Source organism: Mirounga angustirostris, unplaced genomic scaffold (assembly GCF_029215605.1).
Source record: "Mirounga angustirostris isolate CCGP_5_RB_7025 unplaced genomic scaffold, mMirAng1.0.hap1 SCAF_14, whole genome shotgun sequence".
Classification (NCBI taxonomy): domain Eukaryota; kingdom Metazoa; phylum Chordata; class Mammalia; order Carnivora; family Phocidae; genus Mirounga; species Mirounga angustirostris.
The window spans coordinates 64,036,447-64,050,729 of record NW_026991722.1 but is presented as its reverse complement, the minus strand read 5'-3'; the positions used below and the strand labels follow the sequence as shown (position 1 = coordinate 64,050,729).

Here is a 14,283-nt window from a genome sequence, read left to right as displayed (position 1 = left end):
CAAAGAGTGACTCTCCCACCATCAGCCTCACTGCTACTGCAGCTGATTGAACACACCGATGCAAACCTTGCTTGCCAAGTGGACTGCAAGCCAGCAGCAGGCTCCCCTGGATCCCTGGTACATGGGGTAAAACCAACAGGCTTGGACAGCGCCCTTCACTGAAGTCCACTTGCTGAGCTGGCATCGAGTCGCTGACTGTAACGTCCAGGGCTGGGGCTGGTGCCTTTCGGTCAAGCCTCTCACACTGCAGCCTCCCGCCCAACCCAGCAGCAGTATGACCTCATCCATTCCTTTTGTCATCCTCCAACAGGCCTCACATCCTGTACTCACAGGCGCACTCCTGACTGGCCATTCACTCCCTCTGGTGAGTAACAGCCTGCGGCAGGGTTTGAGCCACCGTGCGCGAGGCGCCTGACTGGGAGTCCAGGCTTAGACCAGGAAACAGAGGGTCTCCGCCTGCTGGTTGGCCTCACACAGTCACCAGCCCTAGCCTGGACTGCCGTGCATCAGGTAACAAGGTACATGCAAGCATGCAGAACAGCAAATCAAATTCCTACCATGAGCAACCCAAGTCCATCGAATGATACTTGACAGGTACCACTATCAACAGGTTGCCACCTTCCATTTATTTCTACCACGACCACTGTTACAACAAAACCACGCTCCGCTTATCTAAGTGACACTCAATCCATAAGCATTTGGCGGAGAAAAAGACTCAGGCGACTTCTCAGATTTCCCAAACTGTTACACCCGGCAGGATCCTGACGAGCACTACCCATGTTCATACCTTTCCCGCCTGAAAGCGACGCTACGGCTTCAGGCCCACAGAGCGAAGGGCCTCTTTACACTCGGGCTGTTTACCCGGGCGGAGAGCGACCGGCGTCGGCGCCACCTGGGCCTGGGGCCCGCCCCCACCCCACCCCACCCCCGCCACGGCGAGACCCCCGCCCCGCGTTCTCCGAGGCCCGCGGCCATGATGTTTCACAAAGGCCGGGACTCCGCGTGGCTGCCCCGCCTCGCGCCCTCCCGCCCCGCCCCACCCCGCCGCCCGGGCCCTCAGCCCTTGGCCCAGGAAGCAGGGAGGGGAAGGGCGCGCCCTCGCGCAGGCCGCAGCGCCCACCCGCCCGCCCGGCCCGCGGGGCGCCCCTCGCGCCCCGCACCTACCTCCGGCGCCCGCGGCCTGCCCGAGCTGCCCGCAGCCCGACCAAGGCAGGGAGACCCTCACGGCCTAGCCGCCATCTAGAAAGGCCTCCCAAGCTCTCTCCGGTCGGCGGACCCGCCTGCCGCGCGGGGCGAGCGGAGGGCGGACCTTCGCGGTTCGCGGCCAATCCCTGCGCGCGGGCGCCCCGCATTGGGGGAACCGCGGAGCGGGCTGCGGAGGCCGCCAATCGGCAGCGCGTGGCGCTCGCGGCCACGGCACGCAGCCCAATAGCGCGGCCGCGTGGGCGGGACCAGGCGCTCAGGCCGCGGCCGCGCTAACGGTCGCCGCCGGGGCGGGGCTCGCCGCGCGGAGGGCGGCGGCCGCGCGGAGCGCCGGGAACGGGTAGCGCAGGGGATGCCGGGAACAGGAGAGCGCGGGAAGCGCAGGGGATGCCGGGGAAGGGGGAGCGCAGGGGATGCCGGGAGCGGGAGAACGCGGGAAGCGCCCGCAGCCGGGCAGCGCAGAGTACGCCGGGAGCAGAGGGCGCCTCCGTGGTCTACGTAGTGCAGACGAGACCATATACACACAATCATTAAACGTTTGCAATTAAAAGCATTAAGCATAATCAGTAGGAAAAAAGGACAAATATGCTGAACTTCCGGCATTTTTCCACTTGCTAATGCCATTTCAGGAACCTCAGAAAAGGGAGGGTATGAGTAAGTGGAGAAGGGACAGCTCTTCCTTAGACCAGAATTCCAGTGAATAAATGTAGAAGGAATGATGGAAGTAGGAAACCTCCCTTTTGGCAGCCTGCACAAACCTGCTGCAGACAAAAATCACGGATGCTAAAAATAGCAAAGTAGGAGAATTGGCGATTTTTTTGTTGCTTTACAGAGATGCAACGTTTCTCCCCAAGACACTAACTGCAAACCTAAAATAGTAACTGCGGTGGAGAAAAACCTGAGAGAGAACCAGGTAACCAAGTGATCGAGGTCACCAACAAACGTATACACATCCAAACTTACCAAATTTATACTTTAAAGATATTCGTTGTATAGTATACTAATGATACCTCAATAAAAATGAAGACAAAGGTCAGCACCAGTAAAGACATATTGTGGGCCTCCTGAGAAGGACATGCATCACTACCCAAAAGGCAAAACCTGAATGAAGAAAGATCAGACAAACTCAAATGAGGGACATTCTACCAAAAAACCGGCAGGTGCTTTTCAAGTGGCAAGATCATTCAAGTCAAAGATACACTGAGGAGCTGTCTTCAATTACAGGAAACACAACTATGTGATGTGGGATCTGAACCCTGTATCGGAACCTAGCTCAGGAAAGGGACAGAAGTGGGACAACGGGTCATTCAAATCAGGTTTGTAAATTAGCTGGTAGTAATGTATCAATGCTAATTTCCTGGTTGTAATCATTTTAGTATGGCTAGAGGTAGGGTGTTAACATTTGGGGGAACTGGGTGAAAGACACTGGAATGTTTTGTTCTATTGTTTCAAGTTTTTAGTAAGTTGAAATCATTTCAAAATGAAAAGATTAAAAAAGGTGGGTTAAAAGAGTGTTGCAGGTGAGGAAGCTGGAAGGCTATCCAGGCCCTTCCCTCCCTTCCTGCCCCTTTCTGTTTACCTGGCTGTCCAGGGGTCAGCACCAGACACTTCACAATAAAAATGTGACCAAGCCCCATGAAGTTCTAGCTCCTGGACTTAGCCAGGGGAGGCCAGCCTCTCTGTGGCTGGGCCAACTGCTCTCCTTGGCCCAGTGGTCAGAGCTCATGGGAACCCTTGGCATGCCACCATCCAGCCTTAGCAAACTCTCCACACTTTATTGCTTGGTGAGTTGCCTCAGACTCGAGACCTCAGACCAACAGCTGGCTTCCCACATGGCCTTCCCACACAATGTCCCCACAATCCCCATCCGACTCCAACCTCAGGTGGATGCCTAGAAGCCGGAGCTCTAGCCCAAACTGAGGAAACTTTTCCTTCCAGGCTCCTATGTTTCCACCTGAGCCCAGCTCACCCATGAGCCAGGTCTCTGCTAAAGGGCCTGGATGATGCTATCTGCTGGCAGATGAGACCAAAAGATCAGGTGTTAGTGGTGGGGCAGTGGCGGGGGGTGTCTCTGCAGGCAGAAGGCCAGGATCTCAGGCCTGCCATGACAAGCCTCAAGGCCAGGCTGCATTCCTGGGCTGGTCTTGTTTACTCAGACTTAGCTTCCATATCAGTCAGCTCCACACCTCCAGTCTGCATGCCAACACACTTCAACTGGCTGTCTTAGAACCAGAGAGCAGAAGCAGCTCATCAGGGGCATCTGAAGAGGAGGTGAATTACCCCTCCATCTGGGAAAAGAAGACCCATGTTGGGAACTCAGGGATCCAGTGCATCTGATGACTAGCTAAGCCATGCCAAGGTCAGGTCCAGGCCTTCCTGTGTGGCATGTCAAAAGCACTTCTAGAAAGCACAGCTTCCTAGGGTCCCTTCTAACCACACAAGGGTCTCACTTCAAGGCCTAAATAAATGGGGGCTTGGGAAGTGCCAGCAATGTCATTTTTGGTTCAAATGTCTACCTGACCTGGGCATCAGGATATAGTGATGGACAAGAGAGGAATGGCCTTGCCTCCTGAAGCTCTTGTTCTGACAGGGAGACACACAAGAAACAATCAAGCAAAACACATAGCATGTCCCAGTGCTAACTGCTATAGAAAATAGAGCAGGGACCAAAGCAGGGCAGATTGCAGCTTCAGATGGGATGCCTCCCCAAGACTTTACCAAAGAGCTGCAGGATGTGAGGGACAGTGTGGTTTGGATATATGGGGGGGGGGGGGGGGGAGTTCTTCAACCAGAAGGGCCAGCAAGTGCCAAGGCCCTGGGGCAGAAGCTGTGCAGAAAGCGCGACCAAAGGCAGTGGCAGAGGCAAGAAAAATGTGATGGGGGGGGAGGGGAGTGCAGGGCAGCAGGTGAAACCAACGTGGGAGGACCATGAGCCTACAAGGGAAGACACCCCAAGATGCATCCTCTCCTTCCTGGCCCCATGGCTCTGCCTCCCTACCTGCCTGGGGACTGAGACACTGTTATGGTATCTCCCCAAGCTTCAGTTTCCTCATCTGTAAAATGAAGGTCACAATTGATTTAGTTTGCTAGAGCTGCCATAACAAAGTACCATAAATGAGTGGCTCAAACCACAGAAATTTATTGTCTCACAGTTCTGGAGGCCAGAAGTTTGAGCTCAAAGTGTTGGCAGAGCCACGCTCCCTCTAAAGGCACCAGGGAAGGATCTGTTCCAGGTCTCTCTCTCAGCTTCTGGTAGTGTCTTGGCATGGGACAGCATAGCTCCAGTCTTTATAGGGCATTCTGCCTGCATGCATGTCTGTCCCCGTGTCCAAATTTTCCCTTTTTTATAAGGACATCAGTCATACCTGATTAGGGCCCACCCTAATGACTGCATTTTATCTTGATTACTTCTGTAAAGACCCTAATAAGGTCATATTCCGAGGTACAGGGGCTAGGATGCCAATAGATCTTTCGGGGGGCACACAACTCAACCCATAACAATAGAATTACATCAGGCACTTGGGAAGCCCAGGGCAGGTTGAGGGCTGGGGTATCCCTGTGCAGGCCCTGTCCCTGGCGTAGAGACAAACATCAGGGAGAGCACTCCAGATGGCTTTGCACCAGCCCAGTGGTGCCCCATGAGGGCAGACATGCCTGGCCAGGGTGGGTGCTGGTGTGGGGCACTGAGGCAGACGAAGGGCATCGGCAGTGCCTGGGCTGAGAGCCTGGGTCGGTGTGCCTCAGCCAACAAGTGTTTGCCCCTGGGCCTGGGGCTGTGGGCTAAGCCACCACTGGGGACCCCATTCAAACCTGACCATGCTCAAGCACTTTTCCTCTGAGTTCAAAGTGAGCCAAGGAGGGCATCAAGCCCCTGAGGGGTGCTCAGGGTGAGAAGAGGGAAGGGTTGAGAAGGCAAGTGGGGCCGGGTGCAGGTCCACACCCCACCCCGAGCTCTCACTGGCTCTGAGGAGCCCAAGTTGGGGGTCAGCTGCAAAGGCAGATGGAAGTCTGGGTCTCAGCAGTGGACACACAACGGGACCCCCTGATGCTCAGCCTGGGCCAGGGACAGGAACTCCTGAGTACCTGCCGCAAACCAGGGTCCTGCACTTAAGACAGACTCCACTTGCCCCCTTGCCCTGAAACCCATTCCTACCATCCCCTGGCCTCCACAGTCCACCCCAAGTGCAGGCCTGACCACACCACTCCATGGGGAGGTCCCCAAGGGCTCTTCACTACACCCAGATGAGTCCCTGGCTCCTCAGCCCAGCTCAGGAGGCCCTGTAACTGGCACCTACCGTGTCCCATGCATGTAGGCTCTCTCTCGAACCCCAGCCCAAGGACAGACAGATGGACAGGCTGATGGACCCTTGGGTTTCTATCAGGGTGCTCAGAGACCCATGAGCAAAAGAAGAAAGTGGGAAGAGGCTTGTTCTGGTGAGTGTGCCTTGGGAGCTCCTGCAGACCAAGAGAGCAGCCCTACTGACCCCCCGCACAGTTGTCCCCCATCACACAAGGACCTGAAATGCACTGACTCACCACAGCCTCCGAGTTTTATTATCAAGGTCTCACGTTCAAGTACAGATTCCTATGAAGTCTGACTCCCCAAGGAGAAGGGAAATAGCAAGGGCTGGCTGTGTCCCCTCACTGAGAGGGCCTGCCCAAGACCCATGACCCCCAATGGGCAGGTAGTTGCCTGAGAGCCTACCAAGGTGCCCCAGCATACACAGGACCCCTGGGGCATCATGCAGGACCACCCCCCTCCCCCCACAGGACCACCCCATGCACACAGGAGACCCCCCAGAGCACAAAGGACCACCAACCAGCCTGTGCTTCTGTTATGACAGTGGGTTTTTCTGGGGTTGTTCTCATTTCTCATTCCAAATGGGGCCTCTCCTCTCCAAGAGCAAGTCTAGCTGTCCAGAAGTGGACTATGCCCAGGAGAAAGGGAGCCACTTTTAAACAAAAGTCTACACCCTATTGTTTTGATCAAAGCAAAGACCCACTGGCCAGAAGCACCTGCAGATGCAAGTGGCACATCTCTGCCTGTCTAGCATGCATACGTGTGTATGCCGGGGGTTGTGTGTGCATTTGAGCATGTGTACACCTATCTGTTGCCTGTGCATGGTGTGTGTGTGCCCGTGCACCTCCAGGTGTGCATGGAAACATGTGCCTCGACTCTGTACCTCTGTGCTTGGACAGGGGCAGACCCAGGTGCCTTCACATGGGCACAGCACACCTAGGCCTGCCCCAGGCCTGGCTGTGGGACTCTGTCACTCCTACTGGCGTAAGGGCAGACCCTGAGCTGGACACGTGAACACAGACAGGTCACAGAAACACCAGAGGGCCCTGGTCCTGGGGGATGCTTGGCCAAGTCACAGGCAGTGCATGTGCCTACGGAAGGTTCCTATCCACACTGGTCCTTGAGGCAGGGCCTTCCAGGAGCCCAATGGCCACACCCAGGGAGAGGGGTTAGCTCTGCAGCTTGAACTCGTGGGTGCTGGTCTCCCAGCAGGCGGGGTCCTTGTCCAGCATGCTACGCTCTGTGAAGGTCACGTGCCCGTCCGCATCCACGAGGATGACCGTGTTGGTTCTGAAAGAGAGCAGGGGGCCCACGTTCAGCCCTCTGCCCTCAGCCCCCTGCCTGCCTGGTAGAGCCCCAAATGGGGCCTCTATCACCAGGAACCCTCTCCTGTCCTCCTCCCCTTCTACCCATCCCAAATGCTCAGTGCACCTTCTCTCCTCCTGCCAGCCGTCCCCAAGGCCAGTCCTCACTTTGTTAGCACCTGTCTCCCCCTGAGAGAGGGCAGCCCCTGTGCAAGCTGAAACCCAGAGTGGGCACACCCATGCCGAAGACTGGGGATCCCAGTCGGGCTTGGACCCAGCAGCCACACACCTGGCCAGGGAGCAGACCTGGCACTCTGCCTCACGCACATGAGTACACGTGAGCATGTAATTTGTCAAGAAAAAGGTCTGTGATGGAGAAGCCTGAGAGAATTCATGACCCGCCACCTGCCAAGGGAAAAGCCTAAGAATGGAAAGGCCACCATTCAGGCATACAACCCTTGAGCCCTGGAGCATCAGTGCTGGGCAGCGACACCACCATGGCCCTGCCTCCTATCCCATCCCCCAGCTAGAGGGCTCGAAGCTGTCATTTCCTGGAGAATGGAAGCCTCGGGCCAACCTGAACTCGAAAACCAAGCATTACGTGTGACATCACCATGTACCCAGAGTACATGCGGTATCACCGTGGCATCACTCAGCACCTGTCACCACCCAAGCACCCCATCCCTGAGTCCTTAGTGGCCACGGGCCCCCAAGAGCTTGGCCTATCCACAGTCCACTGCAGGTCACCAGCCCAGCACAAGGCTGGTGCCCATGGGGCCTGGTGCAAGCCAAATCCGGGCAGATGTTGCTTTGCACGAGGCCACAGTCTGCCTCCAGGCTAGGTGGGCCAGGTGGGCCAGGTGAGCAACAGCACTCCTAGGGCATCCTGGCTGGTCCAGCAACCCACCCACCTCCAAGTACAGCAGGTAGGCTACCCCAGACAGAATCGCAGGGATGGGCTGGGCCTCCCAGACACAGAGCCAATCTTCCTCTGCCCAGGAGGGAGAGAGGCAGAGAAAGAACTTGATGGGACAGCAGACACCCATGCCAACAGCTTCTCCTTCCCAGGCATTCTCCCCTTGTGGCTGAGGCCAGAAGTTGCCCTTTTCTTGGGTGATGTGCCCAGGCCGACATGACCTGATTCCTGCTCTGGTCACACAGAGAATGTAACAGATCCAAGGACACAGGGCAATGTGAGAGGAAGAGCTGGGCAGTGGGACCTCTGGGCCCACAGGGATCTGCCAAGCCGAGTGCGTCCATGGCCATCCCAGCCCCCTCGTGGCTGTGGAGGGAGCAGGAAGCAGCCCAGGAACCATTTCTACAGTATCCCTGGGAGCCAGCGAGCTTGTTGTGCAAAACCATCCGCTGTGGTGTCTGCTGGCCCCATAGCCGCCCCCCAAGCTGAAACGGCAGCTGCTTTTAGATAGGGCAGAGGCTCTGGGATCCACAGAGTTCAGGGAAGGCCGGGTTCCTCGTGGGACAGGACTGAATGCACCCAGCAGCCCCTCGTACCTGGTGCCATAGCCCGGGCAGCGCACACACACAGCCGCATACTTGCTCAGGAAGGGCTGCACGTACTCCCTGCCCTGGTCCTCAATGGCCGGGTCTGGCAGCTGCCTGGAAGGACAGAGGACGGGTCACTGCCACCCCTACCCACCCACCCACAGCCCCACCTGCCATCCTCAAGGCCTGCAGTGCCTAGGGAGCCTACCAGCCTCATGAGGCGGTTTGGGGGATCCACAGGGGCTGTTCTGTGCACTTTTCTGCTGAAGGCCTCAAATCTCAGTCCAGTCTTTTATTTAGGACTCCATCACTGGGCCCAGGCTGCCAGACAGTGAGTGCCAGGCCAGCTCCCCCTGCCAGGGCCCCCAGGAGCTTTCCCAGGACCCAGGGACATGAGCTCAGCACTGGGGAAGGCTCTGCTGAATCTGCAAATGCCGGGGGTCAATCTGGTCAGAGCTGTGCAGGGCCCCCCCCAGGAAGGACAGAAGTCATCTCTCAGAGCAAACTTACCTTCCTGTCTTGGTGAGGTCTCAGTGGTTAGGGGTGCTATGGGGCCGGGGCCTGGCTGAGGGGTCACTGGCCACACACACGCCCTGCCTACCCCAAGAGGTACCCTATGGGCATCTCTCCACATGACAGGAGCCCACTTGAGCCCTGCAGCTTGCCAGCCACTGAAGCTGGTGCTGGGCCACAGCTGTCAAAGCAGCCAGGACCCCATTTCAGGCCAGAGGGGATGACAGCCAGTGACTGAGGGCCACATGACTCACAGCTGAGCAGGGGATGCTGGACCAGCCCTAGCAGGGCTTCCCTGAGAGGTGGCTATGCTGAGGCTGAAAGTGCCCTACTTCATGGTTCCAACAGGAGACGGAGAGTAAGCGAGGGGCAGGGAGGGGCTGCAGGAGACAGGAGTGGGAGGCAGCCCATGAGGGCTTCTCTGAGGGGCTGCTGGGGCATCTGGGCAGGATAGCAGCCTGGCCTGAGTATGGGCCACATTGTGGCATGGGAAGAAGGTAGCTTGGCCAGCACCTCTGACCCCCAGGTGGGATGGCCAGGACACGCCAGGGGGTGGCGTCCCTGAGGCAGGTACTGTGTGCAGAGGCCACCGAGGTGCCTTAGGGAAGTTGGGTCAGGAGCTCCTTTCCCCGAGGAGATTCCCGGGACAGGTTTGTCTGTGCCACAGCACTGGCAGGACAGCATGTGGGAAGAACAGTTAACCCCTAGATATAGTCCCAGGCTGGCTGCTTGCTTCTGTGGTTGGCTAAGCACCTGGAGCTTTCTAGAATCTCTGACTAGTGGTGTGCAGACACGGGGAACCTCCAGCTACTCTCTGCCTCACACAGGCCCACATCAAGCCTCTGAGAGCATTGAGCTTCTAAGTGCACTGGCCCAGGAGGGGAGCAGTTAGGAGAGGAGCAAAGGACAGTATGTCCATCAGGTTCCCCCTGGCTGAGGAGCTGGACCCAGTCACTTCCACAAGCCTCCTAGGGCAGCACAGCCTGCCTGCCTCTACATCCCAGGGCTAGAGAAGAAGGGGGACACACTGCTCGCCATGGCAGGATCCGCCCACTCACGCCTCGTCATTGTTGAGCACATGCAGGAGCTGGGCAATGAGGACATCCTTGGGGAGCGCCTGGCTCCGCTCCACGGCCTCCAGGAAGAGCTGCTTCCCAAAGCACAGCTTCCTCCAGGGCGTCTCCAGCAGCGCATTGCTTAGTCCATAGGTCCCTGCAGAGAAGGGGACAGCCCAGCCAGTGCAGAGGCCCCACTGTGGGAATTCAGAATAAATGCCCACCCGCGAACCTCAAGAAGGAACCACCTCCCCATCTCAGTCCTGTCTCTAAGCTAGGAAGAAGCTGCAAGGTGTGGATCTGCTTGAGAAGGTCAAGGGTGGGAGAATAGCAACCTGAGGCCAGAGGGGTACCTGCTGGGTATCAGTCAGTGGTTAGGGAGTCTGCCAAAATCAGAATGGCCTCAACTCAGTGGGAGTAGGCAGGGCCCACCTCTACTCTACACTGGCCAGGACCCTGGCCTGGGGAACGATAGGGTCTCAGCACAACCTTCTCAGAACAAGTTTTCAGTGAGTTAAAAGAATGGGTGACAAAAAAGAAAAGGGTTTCTCATGTCAAAAAAAGGAGAGGCCCGGCCTTGAAGTGGAGAGGCCCCACTCTCAGGAAGCTTCAGGAAGCAGTGGCAGGTGACCTTGGAGTCATGCACCTTGAAAAATGCACCAAAGACAGGAAGCCAGCACCCCCTGCTGCAGCTCCTCACAGGGTGAGGATCTTGACTGAGTCTGAGGTGATTGCAGCCACTTCCAAGGAAGATAGCCTTGGCTCTGCTGGGCCACCAGGCTGGGGTATCACTGTGCTTTATCCATCAAGAGAAGCAGGAAAGACTACTCCATAGTGGTGCTGGGCACTTGGGTAGCCACTTGCAAATAAGAAGTGGAATCCCTACCTCACACCATACAGAAGAATCAATTCAAAATGTCCCATAGATCTAAACATAAAGGCTAAAACTACAAGCCTTAGAAGAACGCATAGGAGAAAACCTACCAACCTTAGATTTGGCAATGATTTCTTAAACATGACACCAAAAGCACGAGCAACTGAAGAAATAAACTGGACTTCACCAAAATTTGAAATGATGTGCCCCAAAAGACATCAACAAGAAAGTGAAAAGAAAACCCACAGAAGGGGGACAGTTTTTGCAAATCATACATCTGGTACAAGACTGGTAGCTAGAATATATAAAGAACTATAACATGGGGCGCCTGGCTGGCTCAGTTGGAAGAGCATGTGACTCTTGATCTTAGGGTTGTAAGTTCCAGCCCCACGCTGGGCACAGAGATTACTTAAAAATAGAATCTTAGGGGCGCCTGGGTGTCTGCCTTCAGCTCAGGTCATGATCCCAGGGTCCTGGGATCGAGTCCCGCATATGGCTCCCTGCTCAGCGGGGAGTCTTCTTCTACCTCTGCCCCTTTCCCCGCTCAGGCTCGCTCTCTCTCAAATAAATAAAATCTTAAAAATAAATAAAATAAAAAAGTAAGATCTTAAAAAAGAGAAAAAAACCTACAACTCAAAATTAAAAATAACAAACAACCCAATTTAAAAATAGGCAAAGGATCTGAATAGACACTTCTTCAAAGAAGACATATAAATGACCCATAAGCATATGACAAGATGCTCAACATCATTTGTCATCAGAGAAACGCGAATCAAAATCACCATGAGGTACTACTTCACATCCGCTAGGATGGCTGTAATCAAAAAGACAGACAGGGGCGCCTGGCTGTCTCCGTCCGGGGAGCGTGAGACTCTTGATCTCGGGGTTTTGAGTTTGAGCCCCACATGGGGTATAGAGATTTTTTTTTTTTTAATTTTAAAAATCTTTTCAAAAAAGACAATAATAGGGGCTCCTGGGTGGCTCAGTTGTTAAGCGTCTGCCTTTGGCTCAGGTCATGATTTCAGGGTCCTAGGATCAAGTCCCACATCGGGCTCCCTGCTCAGCAGACAGCCTGCTTCTCCCTCTCCCTCTGCTTGTGCTCTGTGTCTGTCTCTCTCTCTGTCAAATAAATAAATAAAATCTTAAAAAAAAAAAAAGACAGGGGCGCCTGGGTGGCTCAGTTTTGGTTAAGTGACTGCCTTCGGCTCAGGTCATGATCTGGGATCGAGCCCTGCATCGGGCTCCCTGCTCGGATGGAAGCCTGCTTCTCCCTCTCCCACTCCCCCTGCTTGGGTTCCCTCTCAACGCTGTCTCTCTTTCTCTCTGTCAATTAAATAAATAATATCTTTAAATAAATAAATAAATAAAAGACAATAGTAACTGCTGGTGAGGATGTGGAAAAACTGGAACCTCAGATGCTGCTGGTGGGAAATGTAAATGGTGCAGCTGCTTTGGGAAAGTTTGGCAGTTCCCCAAAGGGGTTAAACAATTATCTTACCATCCAGCACTTCCACTCCTAAGTATACACATAAAAGAGAGAAAAACACAGGTCCCCACAAAAACTTACAACAAATGTTCATGGCAGCATGATCCACAATAGCCAGAAGCTGAAAACAACCCAAGGGTCCATCAACCAGATGAATGGAAAAACAAAATGTAGAATATCTGGACAATGGACTATTATTCAGCCGTAAAGAGGAATGAAGCCCTAATTCATGCCACAACGTGGATGGACCTTGGAAACATGATGCTAATAAAGAAGCCAGTCCCAAAGGCCACATATTGGATGATTACACTTGTACAAAATTTCCAAAATAGGCAAATCCACAGAGACAGAAAGTAGATTAGTAGTTGTCTGGGGCTGAGGGGTCAAGGGGGGGGGGTGACCGCTAATGGAGACAGGGGTTTCTTTTTGGGGTGATGAAAATGTCATGGGGTTCCATAGCAGTGATAGTTGCACACCTTTGCAGATAAACTAAAATCTACCGAATGGTACAGCTTTTTTGTTGTTGTTGTTTTTTAAAGATTTTATTTATTTATTTGAGAGAGAGAGAATGAGAGACAGAGAGCACGAGAGGGAAGAGGGCAGAGGGGGAAGCAGACCCCCCGCTGAGCAGGGAGCCCGATGTGGGACTCGATCCCGGGACTCCAGGATCATGACCTGAGCCGAAGGCAGTCGCTTAACCAACTGAGCCACCCAGGCACCCCCGAATGGTACAGTTTAAGTGAGTACATTGTATGATATGTGAATTACATCTCAATAAAGCTGTTATTTGGGGCGCCTGGGTGGCTCAGATGGTTAAGCATCTGCCTTCGGCTCAGGTCATGATCCCAGGGTCCTGGGATCGAGCCCCGCATCGGGCTCCCTGCTCAGCGGGAAGCCTGCTTCTCCCTCTGCCTCTCTCTCTCTCTCTCTGACTCTCATGAATAAATAAATAAAACATTTTAAAAATAAAGCTGTTATTTTTAAAAAGTGACACGGTCAGGCAGGATCAAGCTCAGGGAAACACAATGTATTTGAAATGACCTCGCTCCCTCCCTTCAACCTTCCCTCTCTCTCTCTGTCCCTTCCTTCCTCCCTTTAGCAGAAAATAAGCATCTCCAGTCACAGGATCTCAAGTACTGAGAAATGAGAGAGGGTATCACAGGGGAAGTTTCCAGATGCTTCCACAAAGGCCTCTGGGCCAACGCATAGAAGTGGGGGTAGGAGGGGCCTCTGTGTCCTTTTGCGGATTGTCCTTTTTCAATTCTCTCTGGGCAGTCACAGGCTCAGTGCTAGGAGAAGGTGGCCCTGGCTGTGGGCAGCCTGACATGTGGACCAAGTGTAGGCCATGGGCCACTATGGGGGCATAAGGCACACAAACGGCCAAGGAGCATAATCCCAGGAGAGAAATGTGACAGGGACCCAGTCTCTGAAAAGTACAGAAGTGTCCCCACAGAAGCAGCCCCCACCTTGTCACCACCCACCAGAGTAGGCTTACCTGGTGCCAGGACGACTGGCTCGGGCTCCCCCCGGTTTCCATAGTAGCAAATGACATCTCCCTTCTCTGTGCTGTGGACAGGAGGAAAGAGAGTCAGATGGGAGCTATGGGGCATCCAAATCTCTCACTGTCTGGCAATCTCCACAGTCCAGGACAGGGACAATGGCTCGCTGCAACCAGGACAGGAGCTGGTCAGGGCCCCTGCCTCCCAGGTAGGATCTTTGAGACCCCTGGCTCCTGACTCCTGGCTCACCAGAGACCACTGGCCTGGGAGCAGCATCTAAAAGACCCTCCTGCCTCACCACATGCCCCCGTGACACAGGTACTCGCATGCTATGTGCGTTAATAACTGCACTGTGCCCACAGACACCAGTCCCCACCCCCACAGCCCATCTCTGGACACCTCCAGACACAGTGGAATACCCCAGGGTAACAGAGGCTTCCAAACAAAGCACCAAAGATCACATTTGCCTACTTTTATGTGCTGAGTGTGCATTTAAAAATAGTTCAAAATGCTCAGAGCTGAAAATGTTCCCACTCCTAAATACCA

General features: G+C 54.6%; 1 protein-coding gene across 2 annotated transcripts in view; it reads right to left on the bottom strand.

Annotated features, from left to right (window-relative positions):
- TANGO2 (transport and golgi organization 2 homolog) overlaps positions 1–14,283 on the bottom strand; it is a 48,322-nt gene that overhangs the window by 3,951 nt on the left and 30,088 nt on the right. For both annotated transcript variants that reach the window (XM_064578034.1, XM_045887138.3), the window contains 4 exons: positions 13,734–13,804; positions 9,882–10,035; positions 8,320–8,424; positions 1,165–6,793 (listed from right to left, as the gene is read on the bottom strand). In XM_064578034.1, coding sequence (XP_064434104.1) covers positions 6,673–6,793; positions 8,320–8,424; positions 9,882–10,035; positions 13,734–13,804 — 451 coding nt within the window. In that variant the 3' untranslated portion in view covers positions 1,165–6,672. The remainder of the gene's footprint in view (positions 1–1,164; positions 6,794–8,319; positions 8,425–9,881; positions 10,036–13,733; positions 13,805–14,283) is intronic.